Source organism: Salvelinus namaycush, chromosome 18 (genome assembly GCF_016432855.1).
Source record: "Salvelinus namaycush isolate Seneca chromosome 18, SaNama_1.0, whole genome shotgun sequence".
Classification (NCBI taxonomy): domain Eukaryota; kingdom Metazoa; phylum Chordata; class Actinopteri; order Salmoniformes; family Salmonidae; genus Salvelinus; species Salvelinus namaycush.
Window position 1 is genome coordinate 29,238,726 of NC_052324.1, and position 23,218 is coordinate 29,261,943.

The window sequence follows — 23,218 nt, forward strand, 5'->3', positions numbered from 1 at the left end:
AGTGCATTATCCTAGGTTACTATCATGTTTAAGAGTGTTTGTGAAAGTTTGAGATAATTTGTTCTTTAACAGAAAGGCCTATGAGGCAAACAGTGAGTCAGCCTAATGTTTCAGCAGCAGAGGCCTTGGCTACACATTCCACACCATTTCGCATGGTTTGTCTGCTGGCAAATAAGAAAGCAAAAGGTCAGTGACAGTAGGCCTGTTACTGTAGGAGAATTACCCTTTGAAGTAAAATGAGTCATCATTGTCGTGACTCCTGTCATCTCAGCCCATCTCCTCCTGTGTGAGCATGACTGTCACGGAGGAGCGCTCCCGGTTCTTTCTCCATTAATCCCGTTAATTCCCTCTGGTTTCTCCCTCCTGTCAGGTGGGGAAGCATGATGAGGCTTGGATGATCCTCAAACAGATCCATGACACCAACATGCGAGCGCGTGGGCAGCCGGAAAAAGTCTTCACCGTGAGTTTTTTCCAGCCTGTGCTCCTGTTTGCTCCTCACACCACTGTGACCTGTTAAAATCTGTGCTGAGGATCATATCTGTGATATGAGAAGGTTTTGAAAGGTGATTTGTGTCAAACACACGATGAAAAGAGCATCCCAATCGATCCGCATTTAGAGCTTTGAATTTGGAGTCAGATTTCCTGTCTTTGTAAAGCAAAATAAAGCCTTTCAAACCTCTGATACAAACCTCTTTAAAGTAAAATAAAGCTCTAGCGCCTCCCGGGTGGCGCAGTGGTCTAAGGCACTGCATCGCAGCGCCAGCTGTGCCACCAGAGACTCTGGGTTCGAGCCCAGGCTCTGTCGCAGCCGGCCGCGACCGGGAGGTCCATGGGGCGACGCACAATTGGCCTAGCGTCGTCTTGGTTAGGGAGGGTTTGACCGGTAGGGATATCCTTGTCTCATCGTGCACTAGTGACTCCTGTGACTCCTGCCAGGCGCAGTGCGCGCTGACCAGGTTGCTAGGTGTTTCCTCCTACACATTGGTGCGGCTGGCTCCCGGGTTGGATGCGTGCTGTGTTAAGAAGCAGTGCGGCTTGGTTGGGTTGTGTTTTGGAGGACGCATGGCTCTCGACCTTCGTCTCTCCCGAGCCCGTACGGGAGTTGTAGCGATGAGACAAGACAGTAACTAACAATTGGATACCACGAAATTGTGGAGAAAAAGGGGGTAAAAAAATAAAATAAAGCTCTAGCAAACCATGATACAACTGTAGCCTATAATAAAGCAGATGGAGGTTTTTGCTGCAGGGCTCAATCAATCTGGCATTACAAAACCTGGGTATCATCTCTTTAAGGAATGTGCATAGCCTACATGTTTCCATGGGCAAATCAAATTGCAATACAAAATAGTTGTGGATACTGTAAGCGAACCAGGTCAATTCCAATTCCTCTCAGAGGTGGCTCCAGGGTCCGTGTTTCCTTGTACCACCCAGAGAGGGATATCCAATGAAGGGATGATACACAGACAACCTTCAGTTACATTTCTCCACCAGCAGTAGCCTACATGAAAGAAACAGCATTAACATAACTTTTGATTGAATTATGTTATTGAAAACTCAATTTCCCATCATTCCCATCCCAGGTGAACAGAATCAAGATCCCCAAGCATCTGGATGAGTTGGTGGAGATGAAGTCAGAGTCGGGGAACGCAGTCTCCAAGGCCCTCTTCAGGTCAAAGACAGAGCTACGTGGGGTGGGTTTTCTCTGCCTCTCCACCTGTTGGCTCGCTAGACGGTCATGATATCCTGCACTGCACTCTCACAAATCATTATTGATGTGTCTCTCTTCTTTCTCCACGCAGATCTTGGTTAACTTTATTAAGTGTTTTGACTACCCTCTGAAAGAAAACACTATCAAGCTGGCTATTGTGTGGTTTACACTGTCATTTGGGTAAGCTTTGTATTGTAATGTAATAGACTGCCGCTCCCACCCTCTCTCCTGATAGAAAGTTTTGTTTCTCCATTTAGAGATGTACATAGAAGTCAGAATATGCTAATTTCATTCGTCAGGAAATAGCAGAGACTTGAGCTTGCAGCTACGTTGCATTTCTGTCATTTGTCTAATGCAGCAGCTCCCTGCTCTCAGGAGAACTACTGAATCAATACACTATCATTGGGCTCTCCTCTCAGTGTGACAGGATTGGAATGCAAGCAGCCTGGGGAAAAGAAAAAAACAAACACAATTTTGTATTCTTCCCCTATAGTACCAATACATTTAGACAGTCTCTGGTTTAATATACTGTAAAGACCTGTCTTTCTGCCCATTTGTTAACTGATATCCACTGATTTGACTCCCTACACCCAATGCCTTGTGGTACGTACATAAGTGTGTTTTTGCGTGTGTTTGCGACGCCACTGTATCTGTGTGTGTGGATGCAGGTACTACGGCCTGTCTGTGTGGTTCCCTGATGTCATCAAGCATCTTCAGGCAGACGACTATGCCTCCAAGGTGAAGACCCACAGCAACGAACGCATCGAGGACTTCACCTTCAACTTCACCCTGGAGAACCAGATCCACACCAACGGGGTCTTCATCAGCGACAGGTAGGAAGGAAGGAGAAAACTTCCACACTAATGGATCATGGTCAAGTAGTTATAACTTCATCCTCAATAAAAAGGGCACTTTAGGACCTCCCGGGTGGCGCAGTGGTCTAGGGCACTGCATCGCAGTGCTAACTGCGCCACCAGAGTCTCTGGGTTCGCGCCCAGGCTCTGTCGCAGCCGGCCGCGACCGGGAGGTCCGTGGGGCGACGCACAATTGGCATAGCGTCGTCCGGGTTAGGGAGGGTTTGGCCGGTAGGGATATCCTTGTCTCATCGCACTCCAGCGACTCCTGTGGCGGGCCGGGCGCAGTGCGCGCTAACCAAGGGGGCCAGGTACACGGTGTTTCCTCCGACACATTGGTGCGGCTGGCTTCCGGGTTGGAGGCGCGCTGTGTTAAGAAGCAGTGCGGCTTGGTTGGGTTGTGCTTCGGAGGACGCATGGCTTTCGACCTTCGTCTCTCCCGAGCCCGTACGGGAGTTGTAGCGATGAGACAAGATAGTAATTACTAGCGATTGGATACCACGAAAATTGGGGAGAAAATGGGATACAATTTAATATTTTTTATTTTTTTTTAAAGGGCACTTTATAGACTAAAATGGAGTATGATGAAAAATGTGAATCATTATTATGCCAGTTTTATATTCATATGGCATGTTGATTTATCTGCACTGTCCCTGTCAACTAGATAAGATGGATCAACTTTATTAAGTTGAATACAGAATAGCCACCAAGGATTTATCTGTAAAATGTAGGCATTAGTAACTAACCATGTCCACACATACACTTTCCTCTGTTGATCGGTCCAGATTTCTTAATATGAAGTTGAAGTCCGTCACCTTCATTGACTCCACCTTCCGTAACTGCTACTTTGACGACGTGACGTCAGTGGGATCCTACTTCCGGAACTGTACCTTCATCGAGGCATTCTTCTTCAACACTGGTAAGACAGACGGACAGACGGACATAAACACTTTTCTTCTAAGCCATCACTCCTGAATCAAAAGAGTTATATTCCATTTTGCATAGTCAACATAGACACAGTATATGGTTTCATAGACACAGTATATGGTTACACAGAGACAGTTATAATGTTTGCTGAATGGGTATTGTGCTTTCTCAGCTATTGTACTGTGTCAGCCAGGCTTCTTTCCCTATTTTTGATGGCAGACATCGATGAATCAAAACTGATAGACGGCACAGAGGTGATCAACAGCTCGTTCCACCACAACAAGACGGGCTGTCAGATGACGTTTGACGACGACTACAGCGCCTACTGGGTCTACTTTATCAACTTCCTGGGAACTCTAGCTGTTCTACCCGGCAACATTGTTTCTGCACTGCTCATGGATAAGATTGGACGCCTATCGATGTTAGGTATATACAGGGACAGTCTGCATAGTCTGTTCTTAGGGCTACCTTTGTTATGAGCATTACTGTAGGGTGTTCAAATAAAAAATAATGTGGTGTGTGTGTGTGTGTGTGTGTGTGTGTGTGTGTGTGTGTGTGTGTGTGTGTGTGTGTGTGTGTGTGTGTGTGTGTGTGTGTGTGTGTGTGTGTGTGTGTGTGTGTGTGTGTGTGTGTGTGTGTGTGTGTGGGACAGGTGGCTCCATGGTTTTGTCAGGGATCAGTTGTTTCTTCCTGTGGTTCGGCACCAGTGAGTCGATGATGATCTTCATGCTGTGCCTTTACAACGGCCTGAGCATATCAGCCTGGAACTCACTGGACGTGGTCACCACAGAGTCCTTCCCTACAGACAGGAGGTATGGTTAGCAGAATAATAGGAATACTCCATTTCTATGTGCACACAACACGCATGCACAAACACACAAATATACTTACAAAACCCTTTAAATCCCTAAATTGCATTTGTAATTTGTTTCTGTCTCTCTCTCTATCTTTCTCTCTCAGAGGGACAGGTTTTGGGTTCTGTAATGCTCTGTGTAAGTTAGCTGCCGTGTTGGGGAACGTGATCTTTGGTTCGCTGGTTGGCATCACCAAGGCCATCCCCATCCTCCTGGCCTCATCTGTGCTGGTGTGTGGAGGTCTGGTGGGGCTCCGGCTGCCTGATACTCGGGCCAACGTCCTCATGTAGTCCCAGGAAGGACCACCTCACCTGGGGAAGACCTGGGCCAAACCTGGGGACGGCATGGGAAACAAGGAGCAGAATGGTGCAAAGGGTTTAGTTCAAATGTTTCCTTATCGATTCAGATATTTGATTTCTTTATTGCCCCTTTTGGTCTCACAGGGAGTTCTATTTCATAACCCCCCCCCATCCCATATCTCTTTGAAACAGTATACTTTTACTTTATCAATGTATTTATGTACAGGACCCAAGTACCAGACCTTCTGGATACATCCCTGGGGTCGAGAGAGAACTCCTATTTCTTAGTGAATGTATTGCTTGGGAATGTCACAACACCCCTCTAAGATTAAATCAATATTTTAATGTTATTTTATCATGATATAATCATAACAGTTAGTGGATATTTTAGTTAAGCTTGTGGCTCATTGGCTATCTATATGACTTATTGCCTGTGGATTATGTCCATCCATACCATCATAGTATTAGCTGTGAAGGAAACTCTGTGGGTCCTGTAGTCTGTTCTATAGTTGGTTGATGTGAAGTTTAGATCAGTGGTGTATGTGTGAGGAAATATCAGTGTCAATGGCTGTCGGCTATGAGTTGGCTGGTGGAATCAGTACTGGGTTAGTGCTATGAGAGTTGTGTAGATATCAGTAGTGCCTGTTGCGTTGTACTATATGAGTACAGTTTGTCTGGAGCCATTGCAGGGACAGGGTTAGTGAGTGCTGTAAATATCAATGTGTTTTTATTAGGCCAAAACAGATGGAGGAGAGAGGGAAAAACAAGCTGTAATGAGCACAGCCAGCCTGCTGTGGGAGAGAAGGGGGAATAGATGATCAGAAAGACTGGAGTGATCACACAGCTGCAACACAGGTGGCCTGGACAGAGAGACAGACAGACTGGCAGGGAGGCAGAACCAGAGAGAGAACAAGCGTATTTCTGGGCTACCGTGAGAAGTATAGATGGATCTTTGTCAGGCTTGACGTGTTCTCCTGTCTTTTCACATGATGTTTCTACTGTATGTACCCTGCACTTGTTATGTCTGCTGGATATGCGCACATACCCTGAACCGTCAACCATGAAGAGTCATAGTGATGGACAGGATTTAACCCGCAGGAGCTGGTTTGAAGCCAAGCTTCTCACAGATAACATCAGAAACTAGAATAACATGTTAGTTTATTAGTTTACACTGACAGATGCATAACGAGGTTTTTATCAGTGTTCTGCCCCAGACTACCACATTCACATATAGACACTCAGATCTCCAAGCCCTTTGCACCAGTTCTCTACCCAAGAATAAAAAGGCCATATTTAATATCTTTAATTGTTGTTATTTGAAGTGTACATACTAAATCTATCAATATGTCTTAAGATATTTACATTATTTGCAGGTATGTATCTGCAGCTGTTCTAAATCTTTTGTTGGGGAAAATGTAAGAATCCCTTTTTTTTCTGTATAAAATATTGTTCTCTCCTCCTATATGTTGTATTGTATGCAGGCTCGCAGAAAGGGCTTTGTTTATGTTCAGCCTTTTGATTTGGCGTTTCTGTTTAACGTTGCTTGTGGCATTGAATTTATATAGACATGTCATGCTGCTTCCTATTCAAGATACTGAAGGGCCTTTTTTAAATGTGCCTCTCCTTCGCTGGAGCGTTCTCCGCATAGACAACAGAAGGGTACAGGAGGTAAACAGGAAGTGAACTGTGTGTGTGGTGTGTGATGTCCCTTCTCACTACAGTCAGCATTTTCAAGTACATCATTACATTGGTGTGACCGTGACAGATATGTGTGAAGGTACAACATCCATCCTATCCGTTTCATCTGTTTAAAAAAAGATGCCCTCCCCTTTTGAGATGGAGTTGGAAGATGATCTCATTTAAACTGAATTGGGGAGATCAACTACCATTTTAGAAAAACTGAGAGCAATAAGCTATTTATTAACTACTTGCATAAGAGTGAGTGTAACTGCTCGCATATTTTAAGCAATGTTTTAAAAGTTGTACAACTTTTTGAGTAAACAATTTCAGTGCTTGTTATATAAAAAAAAATGAAACACCATACTGACAATCTGGATGACATTTTAGAATCAGTAACAAAATCTTATATTTTTGGGAAGGCTTTTAGCCATATATACAAACTGTGTGTACACAATGAACATGATTCAATACAAAGTTAAGTTACAAATCTTACACTTTATAATGGAATTTCATTAGTGCTAATGTTCCCCTGTCTAAAATGTCACCCAAATTTGGCAAATGCATCTGATGTTTACAAGCAATCCTGTAGAAATCTGTTGTTATTACTGTAAACAGTATGATCTCCAGGTCTACATACTGTAGCTCTATAGTGTTTTCACATCCAATTCACAGGTCTACATCTCTACATGGCTCTGTAGTGTTTTCATATCCAATTCACAGGTCTACATGGCTCTGTAGTGTTTTCACATCCAATTCACAGGTCTACATGGCTCTGTAGTGTTTTCACATCCAATTCACAGGTCTACATGGCTCTGTAGTGTTTTCACATCCAATTCACAGGTCTACATGGCTCTGTAGTGTTTTCACATCCAATTCACAGGTCTACATGGCTCTGTAGTGTTTTCACATCCAATTCACAGGTCTACATGGCTCTGTAGTGTTTTCACATCCAATTCACAGGTCTACATGGCTCTGTAGTGTTTTCACATCCAATTCACAGGTCTACATGGCTCTGTAGTGTTTTCACATCCAATTCACAGGTCTACATCTCTACATGGCTCTGTAGTGTTTTCACATCCAATTCACAGGTCTACATCTCTACATGGCTCTGTAGTGTTTCCACATCCAATTCACAGGTCTACATGGCTCTGTAGTGTTTTCACATCCAATTCACAGGTCTACATCTCTACATGGCTCTGTAGTGTTTTCTGTGGCTTGCTGCCGGTGTAGCACGCCTGTTTCTGTGTGTGTCGTTTCTGTGAGTATATCGTAGTTTTAGTAGTCCACTGTATCAAAACTGCTGTCTGCTTGCCCCCTCCTCATATCTAAAGAAAAGGGCAGGCTTCCAATAATGGGTACATGTAGGTGTGTGCACTTGTGTTTGCTTTACATCGTCTTGGATACAGTAAAGTCTGTTTTCTGATTGTTTGTGTCTTGGTATACATTACAAATTAGCAACAACTGACTTTTTGACGACTTCATGATTTTTAAGTGATGACATAATCAACAAAACTTGAGTATTTATAGTAGTAGCAGTGACATGGCAAAGCCATTCTGATTAGGCTGATGTCAAACCAAAGCTACTGACTACTGTTACCACCTCAGCAGTGATATGCATTCAATAAGGTACCAGTTGTTTATGAACAAGGATTGCAGCTATATGATGGTACTGGATATGTTTAAACCTCTTAACCTAATTGTGACAGCATTGACTATGATATATTACAAAAGATAAATAAGTATCTCTTTCTTTTGTTTTCTGGGGGGGGGGGGGGGGGGGGGGTTATTGTGCGAGTGTGTGTTTGCTTGCGTGTGGTGTGTGTATGTGTGTGTAAATATTGTACATAATCAAGGCTGTAATTTGTGGACTTCTGAGTTCATTCTGTATGCTTTTTGATTGAGTGATGCGTCTCCAGCTTTGTTCAAGCAATAACTCCATGTTGTACATCTGTGTCTCCTCAACTACTGTGTATATAAACTTGCATGCATGTATGAAACCTTATTTTTCTTCTTCTACCAGAAGTAAATAAAATGTTGTTTTTTTTAGAAAAAAGTGAATGTATCACTCCAGTTAGTTTTTGTTTAGCCATTTTGTTGAAGTGAACAAGGTGTGTGCTCAGATTAATATAGATGTGTATATTATTGTGAAAGGAATGCCAATCGTGGGATGACTGTATGTACAGAGGTCTATAAACATGAAGCTGTGTAGAGAAATATTTGCCAAACGATGCCCTGCGAATATTGTTTTAATTAAAGGGGAATGGCAGGAATAGCAGAGAGTGCTGTTTATGAGCGTCAAGTATATGAAATAAAGAATGATGTTCTCTAGCAAATTAAATCATGTGTTCCTCTGGATATAAAGCTACATTGCAGCTTACATAGATAGGTCTACTGCAGGTAATTTTGGAGACAATATTATGTCAGAGTGCATGCACACTGGAGAGCATTGGCCCAAAAACACTACACCTCAATAATAATAGCATTGTTTAGTTCTGCGCTCTCACAATCACAACTCAAAAAAATGTAATCGTATGAGTTACTGTGCCTTCAATGTTTGCAAATCAGATATCAATTGTTGTTGGGAATTAAAAAGGTGCATTTTCAATTAGTATGGTTGGGTTCTGAGAATATGAAATATACTTATTCATGTCACTGAGGGAGAGAGGGTAATGTATAACGTTTACATGTTGTCAGGATATGTTATTGTTAGCCATCAGGGATCCTATGGGAGGGATCCTCTGGGAGGAGAAGAGACACAGTCTGGTACCAGGCACCATGACAGATGTGAGTTGAGCAGGAAAGCGATCACATGTGACAGGCATTGATAAGGGGAGAGATCTTTGGATTAGACATCAAGAGGGTTGAGGTCAAGTCAGGTCACCTTAAGGGAGTAGGAAGGGTTTATTACCCCATCACTTCGTCTTCCTGTCGAACCATAAAATATGTAAGGGTTGGAGAGAAGGAGGAGTGCATCTAAATTGGAGTATATATTCTTGGGTTGGTGGAAACATGTTTTGTCTGATGCAGCTGTATTGACCCTCTGGGAGAATTAACTTGATTAAGCTTTCATAGTGTCCGTTGAGTTTTTTACACTGAGAATTAGAACCTAACAGTATAGTCTGCTATAATTCCAGTCTATAAAGTAGGAAAAGATACAGTTGAACCAAAGTGAGGGCTTACGGTATTAGTTTTAAACAACACAAACAACAGCAACAATAAATACATTTCCATATTCACTGGCTTGTTTTCATAGCTAGTAGGCATTAAGCATGTATAGTAATTACATTTACCCCTGGCTTTTCTGTTTTAATTAGAAAAACAAACCTTCCAACAAAACAAACAGATAAAATGTACATGTAAATTTAACTTGGAATTTGGAGTTAATGCCTTCTCACACACAGTATTTGAACATGTCTACAATGGAATGCCTGCTTATTGCCCTGCAATAGCAACATTAGCACAGCAGAGACAAGAGAAGTTTCACAGCATATCACAGACTACTCCTGGTCCCTGCTGGTTGACTTAAAATAATAAATAAATTGCTACAGGCAGGCACATATACCCTTTTCGCACTACTGCCCAACTGAGCCAAGCCATGCTGAGCTGTACTACACTGGTCTGGTTACATGTCATCCACCATAGTTGCTGTAACAATGCTGGAAAGGAGAATATGAAAAGAAAATCCAGGCTTATTTTTTTACAAATGTATAAAAAACTAAAACAGAAATACCTTATTTACATAAGTATTCAGACCCTTTGCGATGAGACTCGAACTTGAGCTCAGGTGCATCCTGTTTCCATTGATCATCCTTGAGATTTTTCTACAACTAGATTGGGGTCCACCTGTGGTAAATGTAATAGATTGGACATGATTTGGAAAGGCTCACACCTGTCTATATCAGGTCCCACAGTTGACAGTGCATGTCAGAGCAAAAACCAAGCCATGAGGTCAAAGGAATTGTCCGTAGAGTTCCAAGACAGGATTGTGTCGAGGCACAGATCTGGGGAAGGGTACTAAAAGAATTCTGAGGTATTGAAGGTCCCCAAGAACATAGTGGCTTCCATCATTCTTAGATGGAAGAAGTTCTCTGACTGGGGTGAAGGTTCACCTTCCAACAGGACAATGACCCTAAGCACACAGCCAAGAAAACGCAGAAGTTGTTTCGGGAGAAGTTTTTGAATGTCCTTGAGTGTCCCAGTCAGAGCCCGAACTTGAACCTGATTGAACATCTCTGGAGAGACCTGAAAATAGCTGTGCAGCGATGCTCCCCATCCAACCTGACAGCTTGAGAGGATCTGCTGCGAATAATGGGAGAAACTCCCTAAATACAGGTGTGCCCAGCTTGTAGCGTCATACTCAAGAAGACTTGAGACTGTAACCGCTGCCAAAGGTGCTTCAAGAAAGTACTGAGTAAAGGGTCTGAATACATATGTAAATATGATCAAATTTTGTTTTTTTATACATTTGCCAAAAATGTAAAAACCTGTTTTTGCTTTGTCATTATGGGGTATTGTGTGCGGAACTGATGAGGGGGAAAAACTATTTAAAAGACGTTAAAATAAGGCTGTAATGTAACAAAATTTGAAAAAAGTTGAGGGTATACTTTCCGAATACTTTCCGAATTCACTGTATATGCGTTTCTCAGGCCTGTTCAGAAACCCATTAGCTAAGCTATCAGGGACTAAAAAGCATGGCTGAGTAATCCAAAAGAAATGTGTTTAGTGGTCACTATGGGTGTGTTCAAAATTCCCCCTCTTCCCCCTTTATAGTGCACTACTTTGACCATAGCCCCATGGGCACTTATTGTGCACTTCTCTAACCAGAGCCCTATGGGCCCTTATAGTGTACTACTTTTGACCAGAGCTATATGGGCCCTGGTCAAAAGTAATGCATCACTCAGAACCCCCTCAACCTGCTGACCCAGACCCTAACTACAGCATTTGGGGCCCTGGAGCATCGACCTCCTGGAACCCCCACCCCCCGGAGGTGTTGAAATGCAGCTAACTTCCTGTATTTCAACACATTTTTCCATGGTACAGAGAGAAACATTTGCAGTGTTATAATGGAATTCTACACATTTCGTCATGAGATAAAGAGAAAATGTTTTAAAGCTAATTTCCTGCAATTCTACAGTTTTTGCCATGGGGCAGGTAATTTTTTTTGTTGCTGTTTCATAGCTCCTCTCATGCTTTTATTTCGATTTTGCGATGAGGCTGAGATAAAATGTTGCAGTTTAAAGCGAATTTCCTGCTATTTTACACATTTTGCCCTGAGGCTGAGAGAACATTTTGCATTTTTAAAGCTAATTTCCTGCAATTCTAAAAATGTTGCTATCATAATATGGTGTCTGAGGGCCTCCGACCTCCAGGGAGCTGCAAACCCCAAACGTGCCAAGCGTGCCTGTTCGGTAATCCGGTAATCCGGCTTTCGACTGAACCCAACCTTGATGTGTGAAGTGAAACCTTCTGATGTCTACAAGCCTAACTATCTTCACAATGCATTTTTCCATAAACCAATCAGATACACTTTTTATACCCTTTTATTGTAATGATTCCACTGACACCCATTTCATTTGCTGTCTTGAGGGTATATTGTTACCCTCATTCTGACAGCAAGAGATGGACAGCTGTCATGATAAATTGGTCGCCAGGTGGTGCTTGGGACAGCTAGATAGCTAGAGCGTCAGATCAGGGGCGTATTCATTACGCCAATTCTGTTGCAAAACGTTTCTTAAACAGAAGCAAACGGAACACAATTCGGGAGGGATTTTCCTGAATTTGTCCAATTGTAACTCTCGTTTTAGTTGCAAAACGTTCCCTTTTGCAACTGTTTGGCTAATGAGTACACCCCAGGGGTGTATTCATTAGTCGGATTATGTTGCACAACGTTTGGTCTGTTGAAGCTATGAGCTATGGCAAGAATAGTTCAAAGAGAAACAACAGTCCATCAATACTTTAATTATTTACTCGGATTCCGTTGCAAAATGTTTGGTCGGTTGCACAATGTTTTGCAACGGAAACCGTTTACTCTAGGAACCATATGGAAGCAAACGGGACGAAAGAAAAGGGAGCTACCATCATTTGTCCAATATAAACGCGTTTTCTTTGGGAAACGTTTTCCGTTTGGGGTAAACGGTTGCCGTTGCAAAACGTTGCGCAACCGACCAAACGTTTTGCAACGGAATCCGAGTAAAGAATTTACCCCAGTTCAGAGCGCACTGACTGAACACTTGCACTGAGACAGAGGAAACCTCAAGCACTTTCTGACATGACCCAGCAAAGGTGAACAACGCGATTGGAGTTCTGCTGAGAAAGTGACAGGAGGCATTTCGACGAAAAGGAAGTTTAGAAAACTAGAAGTTAATCTTATCTCGATAGTTTCACAACTAAGAATATTTTTTTGACTCATCTTAAAACCAAAAGCGCGGCTTATGGTTTGCTGATAGCTAGCATTGGTTGGGCAGCATTCATCAAGTTCATAACCGGGGGAACAGAGGCAGGATGTACGATGAAGAAAAAGCTCATTCACACAGGCCACGTTATGGAAGTAAGTAAAAGTGACCTAACCCACCATTTGTAAATAAATTCAATCGACATCGTTTTTATTGTAGCTTTCATGTTTCAAGTGGTTTTGTAAGCGCTGTTTTGGCAGGGCGCATCTCGCGCGTATGTGGCCTTATAGCGGAATGTTCGATGATGAGCCACAGGTGTTTATTGGAGCTACCATTTTATCTATTTAACCTTTATTTAACTAGGCAAGACACACCATAGGACTACTGTACATGTGCACCGCAGAACAGTTAGATTTTCACCTTGAATTATATTCTGCATAAACAAGTGTAAACTTTGAAAAAGCTATCAAACTGATGTAATGTTGTCAAACATGAAATTGTAGGCACATTGTTTGCTAGGGATGGGGAAAAGTATGACACCACTCTGGCCCCAGAGGACTGGAGTTGCCCATCCCTGACTAGTCTGTACTCACTCAGGCTATTGTCAGTGACCCTGACCCTTCATCAGATAAAGTTCTACTAACCATTTGCACCCATAAAGCGAGGGAATAAATGACACCAATTTGAAGTGGCCTGTGTGTGCCCCACATCACCTCAGACAGACATAGTCCATCTTCAACAACTCTGTTTTCTCAATCCAGAAGGTAGCCCTATTTGGTAAAAGACCAAGTCCATATTATGGCAAGAATAGCTCAAATAGGGAAAGAGAAGCAACAGTCCATCATTACTTTAAGTCATGAAGGTCAGTCAATCTGGAAAATTTCAAAAAACTTTGAAAGTTTCTTCAGGTGCACTCACAAAAAACATCAAGCGCTATGATGAAACTGGCTCTCATGAGGACCGCCACAGGAAAGGAAGACCCAGAGTTACCTCTGCTGCAGAGGATACGTTCATTAGCGTTACCAGCCTCAGAAATTACAGCCCAAATAAATGCTTCACAGAGTTAAAGTAACAGACAAATCTCAACATCAGCTGTTCAGAGGAGACTGCCTGAATCAGGCCTTCATGGTCAGATTGCTGCAAAGAAATCCCTACTAAAGGACACGAAGAGATTTGCTTGGGCCAAGAAACACGAACAATGGACATTAGAACGGTGGAAATGAGTCCAAATTTGAGATTTTTGTTTCTAACTTCCGTGTTTTTGTGAGACGCAGAGTAGGTGAACGGATGTGTGGTTCCCACTGAGTTGGATTGTAGAGTGAAGGAAAATTTGTCAACAAGTGCTCAGCATATGTGGGAACTCCTTCAAGACTGTTGGAAAAGCATTCCAGGTGAAGCTGGTTGAGAGAATGCCAAGTGTGCAAAGCTGTCATCAAGGCAACGGGTGGCTACATTGAAGAATCTAAAATTTGTTTAACACTTTTTTGGTTAATACATGATTCCATATGTGTCATTTCATGGTGTTGATGTCTTCACTATTTTCTACAATGTAGAAAATAGTAAAAATAAAGAAAAACCCTTGAATGAGTAATTGTCCAAACTTTTGACTGGTACTGTAGATATCTTTACAGTAAAAAGACTCATCCTAGTGCACAAAAGAGTCAACAGTTAAGGGTCTCTACAGACAGAAGGCATTTTCCCAGTGGTTGAATATTAACTTTTTGCTGTTACTGTTAAGAAATCCACGCATGACTTCTGTATGGATATTCCAGGAATTTAACAAAGTCAATAAATATCTTGGAAAAAAGGTTTGAAACGCCAATAACATGCTTACCTGTATCACTTTAGGCCTGTGTGTTGTTGACAGGATTTAGCCTATGCTTAGTCAGACCTGAGAACAAATGGCAAAGTGCAATGGTGAGAGATATTCAATTAGGTAATCAGGTCAATAGTCTTTTTTTTTTTTCTTCTGCAATTTCAACCAGTAAAATGATAGCCTAGCTGCATTATCAACCATAGTGGAAATGTCTCAACCGGTTTGTTGGCCTGACATTGTTGTTTACCGGTTTAAAATTAACTGACTAACTGCATAGGTCCAAACAGAAAAGGTTGAAGGTATTGTTTGCCCTGTTTGTTTGTCTGTCTGTCTGTCTGTCTCATCCATTAACACAAAATGAGGAGTTTATTATTGTAAGGGCAGAGGTGGTCCGTCGAAGCTGACTAATGCATTACCATAATTCCGGCACTAATTATCTGTAGGAGTGATCTTTATCTAGGAGTCTTATTTTGGATTCAGCACCCAAGTGAGCTCTTGGGGGAAACCGTCCACAAAAACAGGTTTTGCTGAGTTTAATCAGACACAATTGGGGTTTTGAGCCCAGTAGATGGGTTGGTTGTTTAGCAACAAAACTGATGCGTGGGCAACAATGGGGAAAAACAGACTGGGTTGGCTTAGATTGTTGACAACATGTAAACTATATTTAGTCTCCAATGTTTATTGAAAACATGAAATACATTTGCCCAATTAGCACTTGTTGTCGCAAATACGTCGTTACAGTTGTTGGTTAGCTACCTAGTGAATTTTTGTCATATTAGCATTGACAGGACATCAGTCAAAACAAGACATGGTATAAAGACCTAGATGAAACGAGGCAGTTTGTTGCTATCTATCTCTTTTTTTTTTTCTTTTTTTTTTACTGAACCTTTATTTAACGAGGCAAGTCAGTTAAGAACTTAAGAACAAATTCTTATTTATAATGACGGCCTACCGGGGATCACAACTTAAACCAGCTGCCTTTTTCAGGGGCAGAATGACAGATTTTTTACCTTGTCAGTTCAGGGATTCGATCCAGCAACCTTTCAGTTACTGGCCCAACACTCTAACCACTAGGCTACTTGCAACCCCAATCACAACAACACCAGAACTTTTGCCCCATTGAAGCGTGCGCATCGTTTTCATGACGTCAGCTAACCCATCTATAAAAAGCACTGTCTCTGCATTTCTGTTTAGTCGATTTGCCTCAAGGCTTCCCCCTACCTAGAAGTTTGACATGTTTTTATATATCGACTCTCATTTAAATATATATATGAGATTATATGGGGATTTTATATGATTATATATATTATATTATAATGTTAAATTGATCAGTTCACACGTTTGACCAATTTTCATTGACTCTTATGTAGGTTACTTATACAATGTATTGGCTTAGGCTAACCTACATAAGAGTCAATGTATTGATTATGTAGACTAGCCTAAACCAATCTGATTAGTGATGCACAACTCTGGGCTTGGAAGGTCACGCTGTAAGCTGGTTTAAGTTGTGGTCTTTTAATCAGAGACTGATTTAAGACCTTGGTAAGCAGGTGTATGGACTCTTTAGCCAATCAATAACTGTAATTGATCAATTAAGGGGCAGAGAGTAACTAACACTAGCAGTGCGGAATCCCAAACCGGTCCCTTCCCCTTGGTCCTTTGTTCACGCGTGCCTCCGCCATATGAACGAGTGTTCCAAAGCTAAGGGAGAGAAAATGATTGAAGATGTAGTGGCTAATAACCTCCGATAGCTCCTCCCGACAACGCACCGCGATATGTTTCGAGTTTGTTCAATTTCATACAAAGAATGAGACACGTGTGTTTGTTTGTCTGATTTTGAGGCTTGACACATAAAACAAACAAAATACCTCCCAAATTAAATGTTTAACTGTTACCAAGGTTTATGTCTTGTAAAATGACATGGGGAATTTGTTCAATTTAATTTCTCATTTTATTTATATGTGGAACATGAATTGCATCATTCAAGCCCGAAGTTGATGGGTTTATTGATTCTCTCGTTATTCCCCTCAAAGTCAGAGTTTCATCAGCAACACGTGACAATGGAGGGCCCTCGGCACGAGTTGGTAGGGGCGAGGGTCTGGATTGGGATTCATCGCAGGGCTGTGGCCCTCTGACTGGACTTAGACAGTACCACTTTGCTCTGTGGTGTATATCTATGCTACATCTGGAACCCCTTCTGACATATTTGTACTACTATGCACATGGGCCCTCAGCATAGTATGGGGGGACTAAGGCCATATCCCTTTCCCCCAACTCAAGGATTTGATAGCCACATGCATTTAAGAGCCCCTTGTGTAACTTGTTGCTCCCACAGGATAGAAAAACATTACCTGAACAAAGGAATGAGTCATCAAGTCTGTAAATCATGTCCAGTGATGTTCTGACAGATGAAGGCAGTGACAGATTAAATATAGCCCAGCATACTGAGTGCAGGCAGGTCTTCCAGGAAGTTTGAGTGTGGCGTGTGTAATGGCTGTGCTGGGGATCCCACGCCTCTGGGGTGAGTGTTTACTCACACTCTGGTCCTCTCCAATAACACAGCTGGCTCAGCGGATTCAGGCTGACGGATGCTCTGACCATAGATCTCCCCCTGGGCCCACACAGCTCAGAGATGGACCCCTGCTGTGTGTGTGTGTGTGTGCTTTCCTGTGCCTAAACCCTCTCCTGTGCCCCCTTCCCCCTCTCATATTTTCATTTCAGGGCCAACAGACCCTTATAAATTGACCCTTCAACTAGAAGTTGAAGTTCCATGGCTCCAATTAACTTTTGTTTTTAGCAGACCCTTGCATCACAATCTGCCCCTCAGTGAGACTTAAGGTCATTAATCGTTATTGTAAAAGAGAATGTTCACCTGGTTAAATAAAGGCTAAATTAAGACTGGTGAGGCGAGTCTTGTTGGTCAGGTAAGCTGGCTTTGTCTGCTGCCTCAGTGAGAGTGGGTCACAGGAGCTACAGGGATAGATGTCAGTGAGAGTGGGTCACAGGAGCTACAGGGATAGATGTCAGTGAGAGTGGGTCACAGGAGCTACAGGGATAGATGTCAGTGAGAGTGGGTCACAGGAGCTACAGGGATAGATGTCAGTGAGAGTGGGTCACAGGAGCTACAGGGATAGATGTCAGTGAGAGTGGGTCACAGGAGCTACAGGGATAGATGTCAGTGAGAGTGGGTCACAGGAGCTACAGGGATAGATGTCAGTGAGAGTGGGTCACAGGAGCTACAGGGATAGATGTCAGTGAGAGTGGGTCACAGGAGCTACAGGGATAGATGTCAGTGAGAGTGGGTCACAGGAGCTACAGGGATAGATGTCAGTGAGAGTGGGTCACAGGAGCTACAGGGATAGATGTCAGTGAGAGTGGGTCACAGGAGCTACAGGGATAGATGTCAGTGAGAGTGGGTCACAGGAGCTACAGGGATAGATGTCAGTGAGAGTGGGTCACAGGAGCTACAGGGATAGATGTCAGTGAGAGTGGGTCACAGGAGCTACAGGGATAGATGTCAGTGAGAGTGGGTCACAGGAGCTACAGGGATAGATGTCAGTGAGAGTGGGTCACAGGAGCTACAGGGATAGATGTCAGTGAGAGTGGGTCACAGGAGCTACAGGGATAGATGTCAGTGAGAGTGGGTCACAGGAGCGGGCTGATAAGGCCCAACAATGGTGCAGGAATTATCTGCTGGGATTCGTTAGTGAGATTTCTAGGCCTAACTAACTTGTTCATCAGGGTGTAAATACTGCATAGTGGGTTGGATTGTGCTGCAATTTCAAGAGCACAGGGGCAGGTATGACAGTGTGTCAGCAGCATACTCAGTTATTCTGAATAAATGGTGTTTGGAGAGATGCAGCCTATCAGTCAGATTAGGCTTGCCTCCAAGCCTGCATGTGCCTGCTAGACTTCTCCACTCTGGGTCTTGAGGGCAACAAAGGTATTTTTCGTAAGTCATGCCAGTAACATAGGGGTCTAATCAGTCTGCAGACTTAACTAGTTCAGCCCTTCCCAGTAATAATGGTCCATCAATTACATACTCGCCCACTACATGCATACTGTAGCAGGGTTTCCGGAAATGTGGCGCCGGACATTTGACTGGCAGCATTTTTATTTACCAGACATTTGATACATTTACTGGACCCATCTGTATTGGGTACGTAACCTGATTAGGGTGTCCACTCACAGTGCTCAGAATGACAGAAATCACATTTACATTATGGTAATTCATATTAACAGAACATGCAAGTCCAGGATGCAACGATGTGCGGTTCTTCTTAATGAATTCTGAGTACACTTTGAAGATGTTAGAATAACTGTCCACATTTACTAACCAACAAGACGAGTAACAAACAGAAAAATCACTAGCCTATGTCAATCTACTATACCCCATAGTACAAACGTTTACCTATTCTATTGGTCAGCTTGTCGAGAAAGAAATAGCCCAAACAGACTCTGGGACAGTTGTGGGACGAAAGATCCCAAATTCATACAACCAGTAGGCCTAGGCTACATAAAAAACTTTAAAAAGCAATGAGTCTGATGCAACAGATCAGAACGTTTAGCCTAAAATTTAGCTAAACTATTATTTCTTCACATTTATAAGCGCAGCAATGCACACAAGGCAGTAGGCTACACGTAAATGTTCGTTAAATAATGCAATTTATATCAGAAAAACACTGTTGTCAAAAGGGCACCACACATGCGAACGGTTTCATGTGAGAGATGACGATATCTGTTAGAAATTTAGAAAGAGGGGAGATCTAATATGCAACAACTAGCATGGGTTACTAATAATATATTATGACTAGGATTGTGCCTTTGGCTACTGGACAATGAAAGAAAGTTGATATAAAATAATTGCAATAGGCTGCCTGCTAAGTCATCTGTTCACATGCAGTTCTGAGGCTGTGTTTAGACAGCCCAAAATTCTGATGTTTTTTTCACGAATTGGTCTATTGACCAATCAGATCAGCTCTGAAAAATATCTGATGTGAAAAGATCTGACATGATTGGTCAAAAGACCAATTAGTGGGGGAAAAAAATCAGAATTGGGCTATTTTTCTAAACGCAGCCTCTGAGAGATTCGACCATGTGATTTACTGTAACCGCTGTCTGAATACTGAGGTAGTAGGAGGAGAGAGTCAAGTGCTGCATAGTGCAGACCTCTCTTTGGAATATCTGTGTATTTTGGTTTATTCGGATCCGCTTTTGCTGAAGCAGCAGTTATTCTTCCTGGGGTCCACACAAAAACATAAAACACGACAAGTAACAAACCACTCATAGACAAGAACAGATACACAAATTTAAAATACAACAATATACAAACAATACAACAAAAAAATGTGTGTGATTAGTGTGTGTGTGTTTTGTGTCATTTCACAGTCCCTATTGTGCCATGAGATGTTGTTTTTGAAAATGTAAGGTAATTTTGCTGGTTGCTTGAGTAATTGGATATGGAAGGGAGTTCCATGCGATCATGGTTCTGTATAATACTGTCCGCTGGCGTGAATTCGTTTTGGTGGCATGACTTGTGGGGTATGTACAGTATGGGGGTCTGAAGAGACCCCTGGTGGTATGTCTTGTGGGGTATGTACAGTATGGGGGTCTGAAGAGACCCCTGGTGGTATGTCTTGTGTGGTATGTACAGTATGGGCGTCTGAAGAGATCCCTGGTGGTATGTCTTGTGGGGTATGTACTAGAGGTCGACCGATTATGATTTTTCAATGCCGATACCGATTATTGGAGGACAAAAAAAGCCGATACCGATTAATCGGCCGATTTATTTAAAAAAAAATAATGTTTTTTTAAATATACACTGCTCAAAAAAATAAAGGGAACACTTAAACAACACAATGTAACTCCAAGTCAATCACACTTCTGTGAAATCAAACTGTCCACTTAGGAAGCAACACTGATTGACAATAAATGTCACATGCTGTTGTGCAAATGGAATAGACAACAGGTGGAAATTATAGGCAATTAGCAAGACACCCCCAATAAAGGAGTGGTTCTGCAGGTGGTGACCACAGACCACTTCTCAGTTCCTATGCTTCCTGGCTGATGTTTTGGTCACTTTTGAATGCTGGCGGTGCTTTCACTCTAGTGGTAGCATGAGACGGAGTCTACAACCCACACAAGTGGCTCAGGTAGTGCAGCTCATCCAGGATGGCACATCAATGCGAGCTGTGGCAAGAAGGTTTGCTGTGTCTGTCAGCGTAGTGTCCAGAGCATGGAGGCGCTACCAGGAGACAGGCCAGTACATCAGGAGACGTGGAGGAGGCCGTAGGAGGGCAACAACCCAGCAGCAGGACCGCTACCTCCGCCTTTGTGCAAGGAGGAGGAGGAGGAGCACTGCCAGAGCCCTGCAAAATGACCTCCAGCAGGCCACAAATGTGCATGTGTCTGCTCAAACGGTCAGAAACAGACTCCATGAGGGTGGTATGAGGGCCCGATGTCCACAGGTGGGGGTTGTGCTTACCGCCCAACACCGTGCAGGACGTTTGGCATTTGCCAGAGAACACCAAGATTGGCAAATTCGCCACTGGCGCCCTGTGCTCTTCACAGATGAAAGCAGGTTCACACTGAGCACATGTGACAGACGTGACAGTCTGGAGACGCCGTGGAGAACGTTCTGCTGCCTGCAACATCCTCCAGCATGACCGGTTTGGCAGTGGGTCAATCATGGTGTGGGGTGGCATTTCTTTAGGGGGCCGCACAGCCCTCCATGTGCTCGCCAGAGGTAGCCTGACTGCCATTAAGTACCGAGATGAGATCCTCAGACCCCTTGTGAGACCATATGCTGGTGCAGTTGGCCCTGGGTTCCTCCTAATGCAAGACAATGCTAGACCTCATGTGGCTGGAGTGTGTCAGCAGTTCCTGCAAGAGGAAGGCATTGATGCTATGTACTGGCCCGCCCGTTCCCCAGACCTGAATCCAATTGAGCACATCTGGGACATCATGTCTCGCTCCATCCACCAACGCCACGCTGCACCACAGACTGTCCAGGAGTTGGCGGATGCTTTAGTCCAGGTCTGGGAGGAGATCCCTCAGGAGACCATCCGCCACCTCATCAGGAGCATGCCCAGGCATTGTAGGGAGGTCATACAGGCACGTGGAGGCCACACACACTACTGAGCCTCATTTTGACTTGTTTTAAGGACATTACATCAAAGTTGGATCAGCCTGTAGTGTGGTTTTCCACTTTAATTTTGAGTGTGACTCCAAATCCAGACCTCCATGGGTTGATAAATTTGATTTCCATTGATCATTTTTGTGTGATTTTGTTGTCAGCACATTCAACTATGTAAAGAAAAATGTATTTAATAAGAATATTTCATTCATTCAGATCTAGGATGTGTTATTTTAGTGTTCCCTTTATTTTTTTTGAGCAGTGTATATATATCATACACACACACACATGTTTGTAATAATGACAGTTGCAACAATACTGAATGAACAATGAACACTTTTATTTTAACTTAATATAATACATAAATACACACACACGCACACCGCTCTGAAGTGACAATGATACTGAAGAGTCTGCTTAGGAGACACATACTCTCAACTGTTTGAATAAAAAGAGAGTTTAAGTTACCTGTGATGAATGTTGAAAACAAAAACTTTAATTTCTATATGCAGGAAATCCTATTTTAATAATGGGCATGGTAAGAATTGACAACCAAAGTGCGAGTCATAACTCCCATGACACCTTCTAGCAAAATCTGAAAAGCGGTTCCTTCATTTATTCCATAGGATATTTTTAGATTCACTTAAAATAAGGTCTGTGTTTCGTGTAGGCTTACATCACCCTGCCAATTTTATAACTGTGTAGATATCCATAGGACAAGGTAACTCTGATCAATATTGGCTAAATATAAGCGAAGATACATTTTTTTGTAGAGTGGATTTATGAAAATATGTTGACAAACGTTACCTTATCCTAGTGAGATTTACACGGGTATCAAAACGTCGAGGCGGTTTAACCTTTCTGAACCACCCATCCCGGATCTGGGATAATTGTCATCAGAAACGCTGACTAGCATAGCCTAGCCTAGCGCCACAGGTATATAATAAAATATAATTTCATGAAATCACAAGTGCAATATTGCAAAACACAGCTTAGCCTTTTGTTAATCCATCTGTCGTCTCAGATTTTGAAATTATGCTTTACAGCGAAAGCAATACAAGCGTTTGTGTAAGTTTATCGATCGCTCGACAAAACAATAAGTACACCTAGCATCAGGTAACTTGGTCACGAAAATCAGAAAAGCAATCAAATTAATCGTTTACCTTTGATGATCTTTGGATGTTTTCACTCACGAGACTCCCAGTTAGACAGCAAATGTTCCTTTTGTTCCATAAAGATATTTTTTATATCCAAAAACCTTCGTTAGTTTGATGCGTTATGCCCAGGAATCCACCGGAAAGAGCGGTTGCGACAACGCCGACAAAAATTCCAAATTATATCCATAATGTCCACAGAAACATGTCAAACGTTTTTTATAATCCATCCTCAGGATGTTTTTCAAATATCTATTCGATAATATATCAACCGGGACAGTTGGCTTTTCACTAGGACCGAGAGTAACAATGGCTGCCTTTCTCTTTTGCCACTCAAGTCACTCTGAGAGCCCCCACCTATCCACTTACGCAATGTGGTCGTTCACGCTCATTCTTCAA

General features: G+C 42.7%; 2 protein-coding genes and 1 long non-coding RNA gene across 6 annotated transcripts in view; 2 read left to right on the forward strand and 1 right to left on the reverse strand.

Annotated features, from left to right (window-relative positions):
• Positions 1 to 4,633, forward strand: part of LOC120063335 (synaptic vesicle glycoprotein 2C-like) — a 40,285-nt gene extending 35,652 nt beyond the window's left edge. The window contains exons 5-12 of one of the 2 annotated variants that reach the window (XM_039013661.1): positions 371 to 460; positions 1,581 to 1,691; positions 1,800 to 1,888; positions 2,377 to 2,541; positions 3,348 to 3,481; positions 3,709 to 3,915; positions 4,142 to 4,301; positions 4,450 to 4,633. In XM_039013661.1, coding sequence (XP_038869589.1) covers positions 371 to 460; positions 1,581 to 1,691; positions 1,800 to 1,888; positions 2,377 to 2,541; positions 3,348 to 3,481; positions 3,709 to 3,915; positions 4,142 to 4,301; positions 4,450 to 4,633 — 1,140 coding nt within the window. The remainder of the gene's footprint in view (positions 1 to 370; positions 461 to 1,580; positions 1,692 to 1,799; positions 1,889 to 2,376; positions 2,542 to 3,347; positions 3,482 to 3,708; positions 3,916 to 4,141; positions 4,302 to 4,449) is intronic. The other variant, XM_039013662.1, reaches the window with a different exon arrangement.
• Positions 4,094 to 14,721, reverse strand: LOC120063337. Its single transcript, XR_005478489.1, has 3 exons — positions 14,549 to 14,721; positions 4,381 to 4,676; positions 4,094 to 4,288 (listed from the first exon to the last, which is right to left on the reverse strand). It is a non-coding gene; the product is annotated as an uncharacterized LOC120063337 (long non-coding RNA).
• Positions 12,389 to 23,218, forward strand: part of LOC120063334 (ras GTPase-activating-like protein IQGAP1) — an 85,539-nt gene continuing 74,709 nt past the window's right edge. Inside the window, exon 1 of one of the 3 annotated variants that reach the window (XM_039013660.1) lies at positions 12,389 to 12,869. In XM_039013660.1, coding sequence (XP_038869588.1) covers positions 12,824 to 12,869 — 46 coding nt within the window. In that variant the 5' untranslated portion in view covers positions 12,389 to 12,823. The remainder of the gene's footprint in view (positions 12,870 to 23,218) is intronic. The other 2 variants (XM_039013658.1, XM_039013659.1) reach the window with 2 other exon arrangements.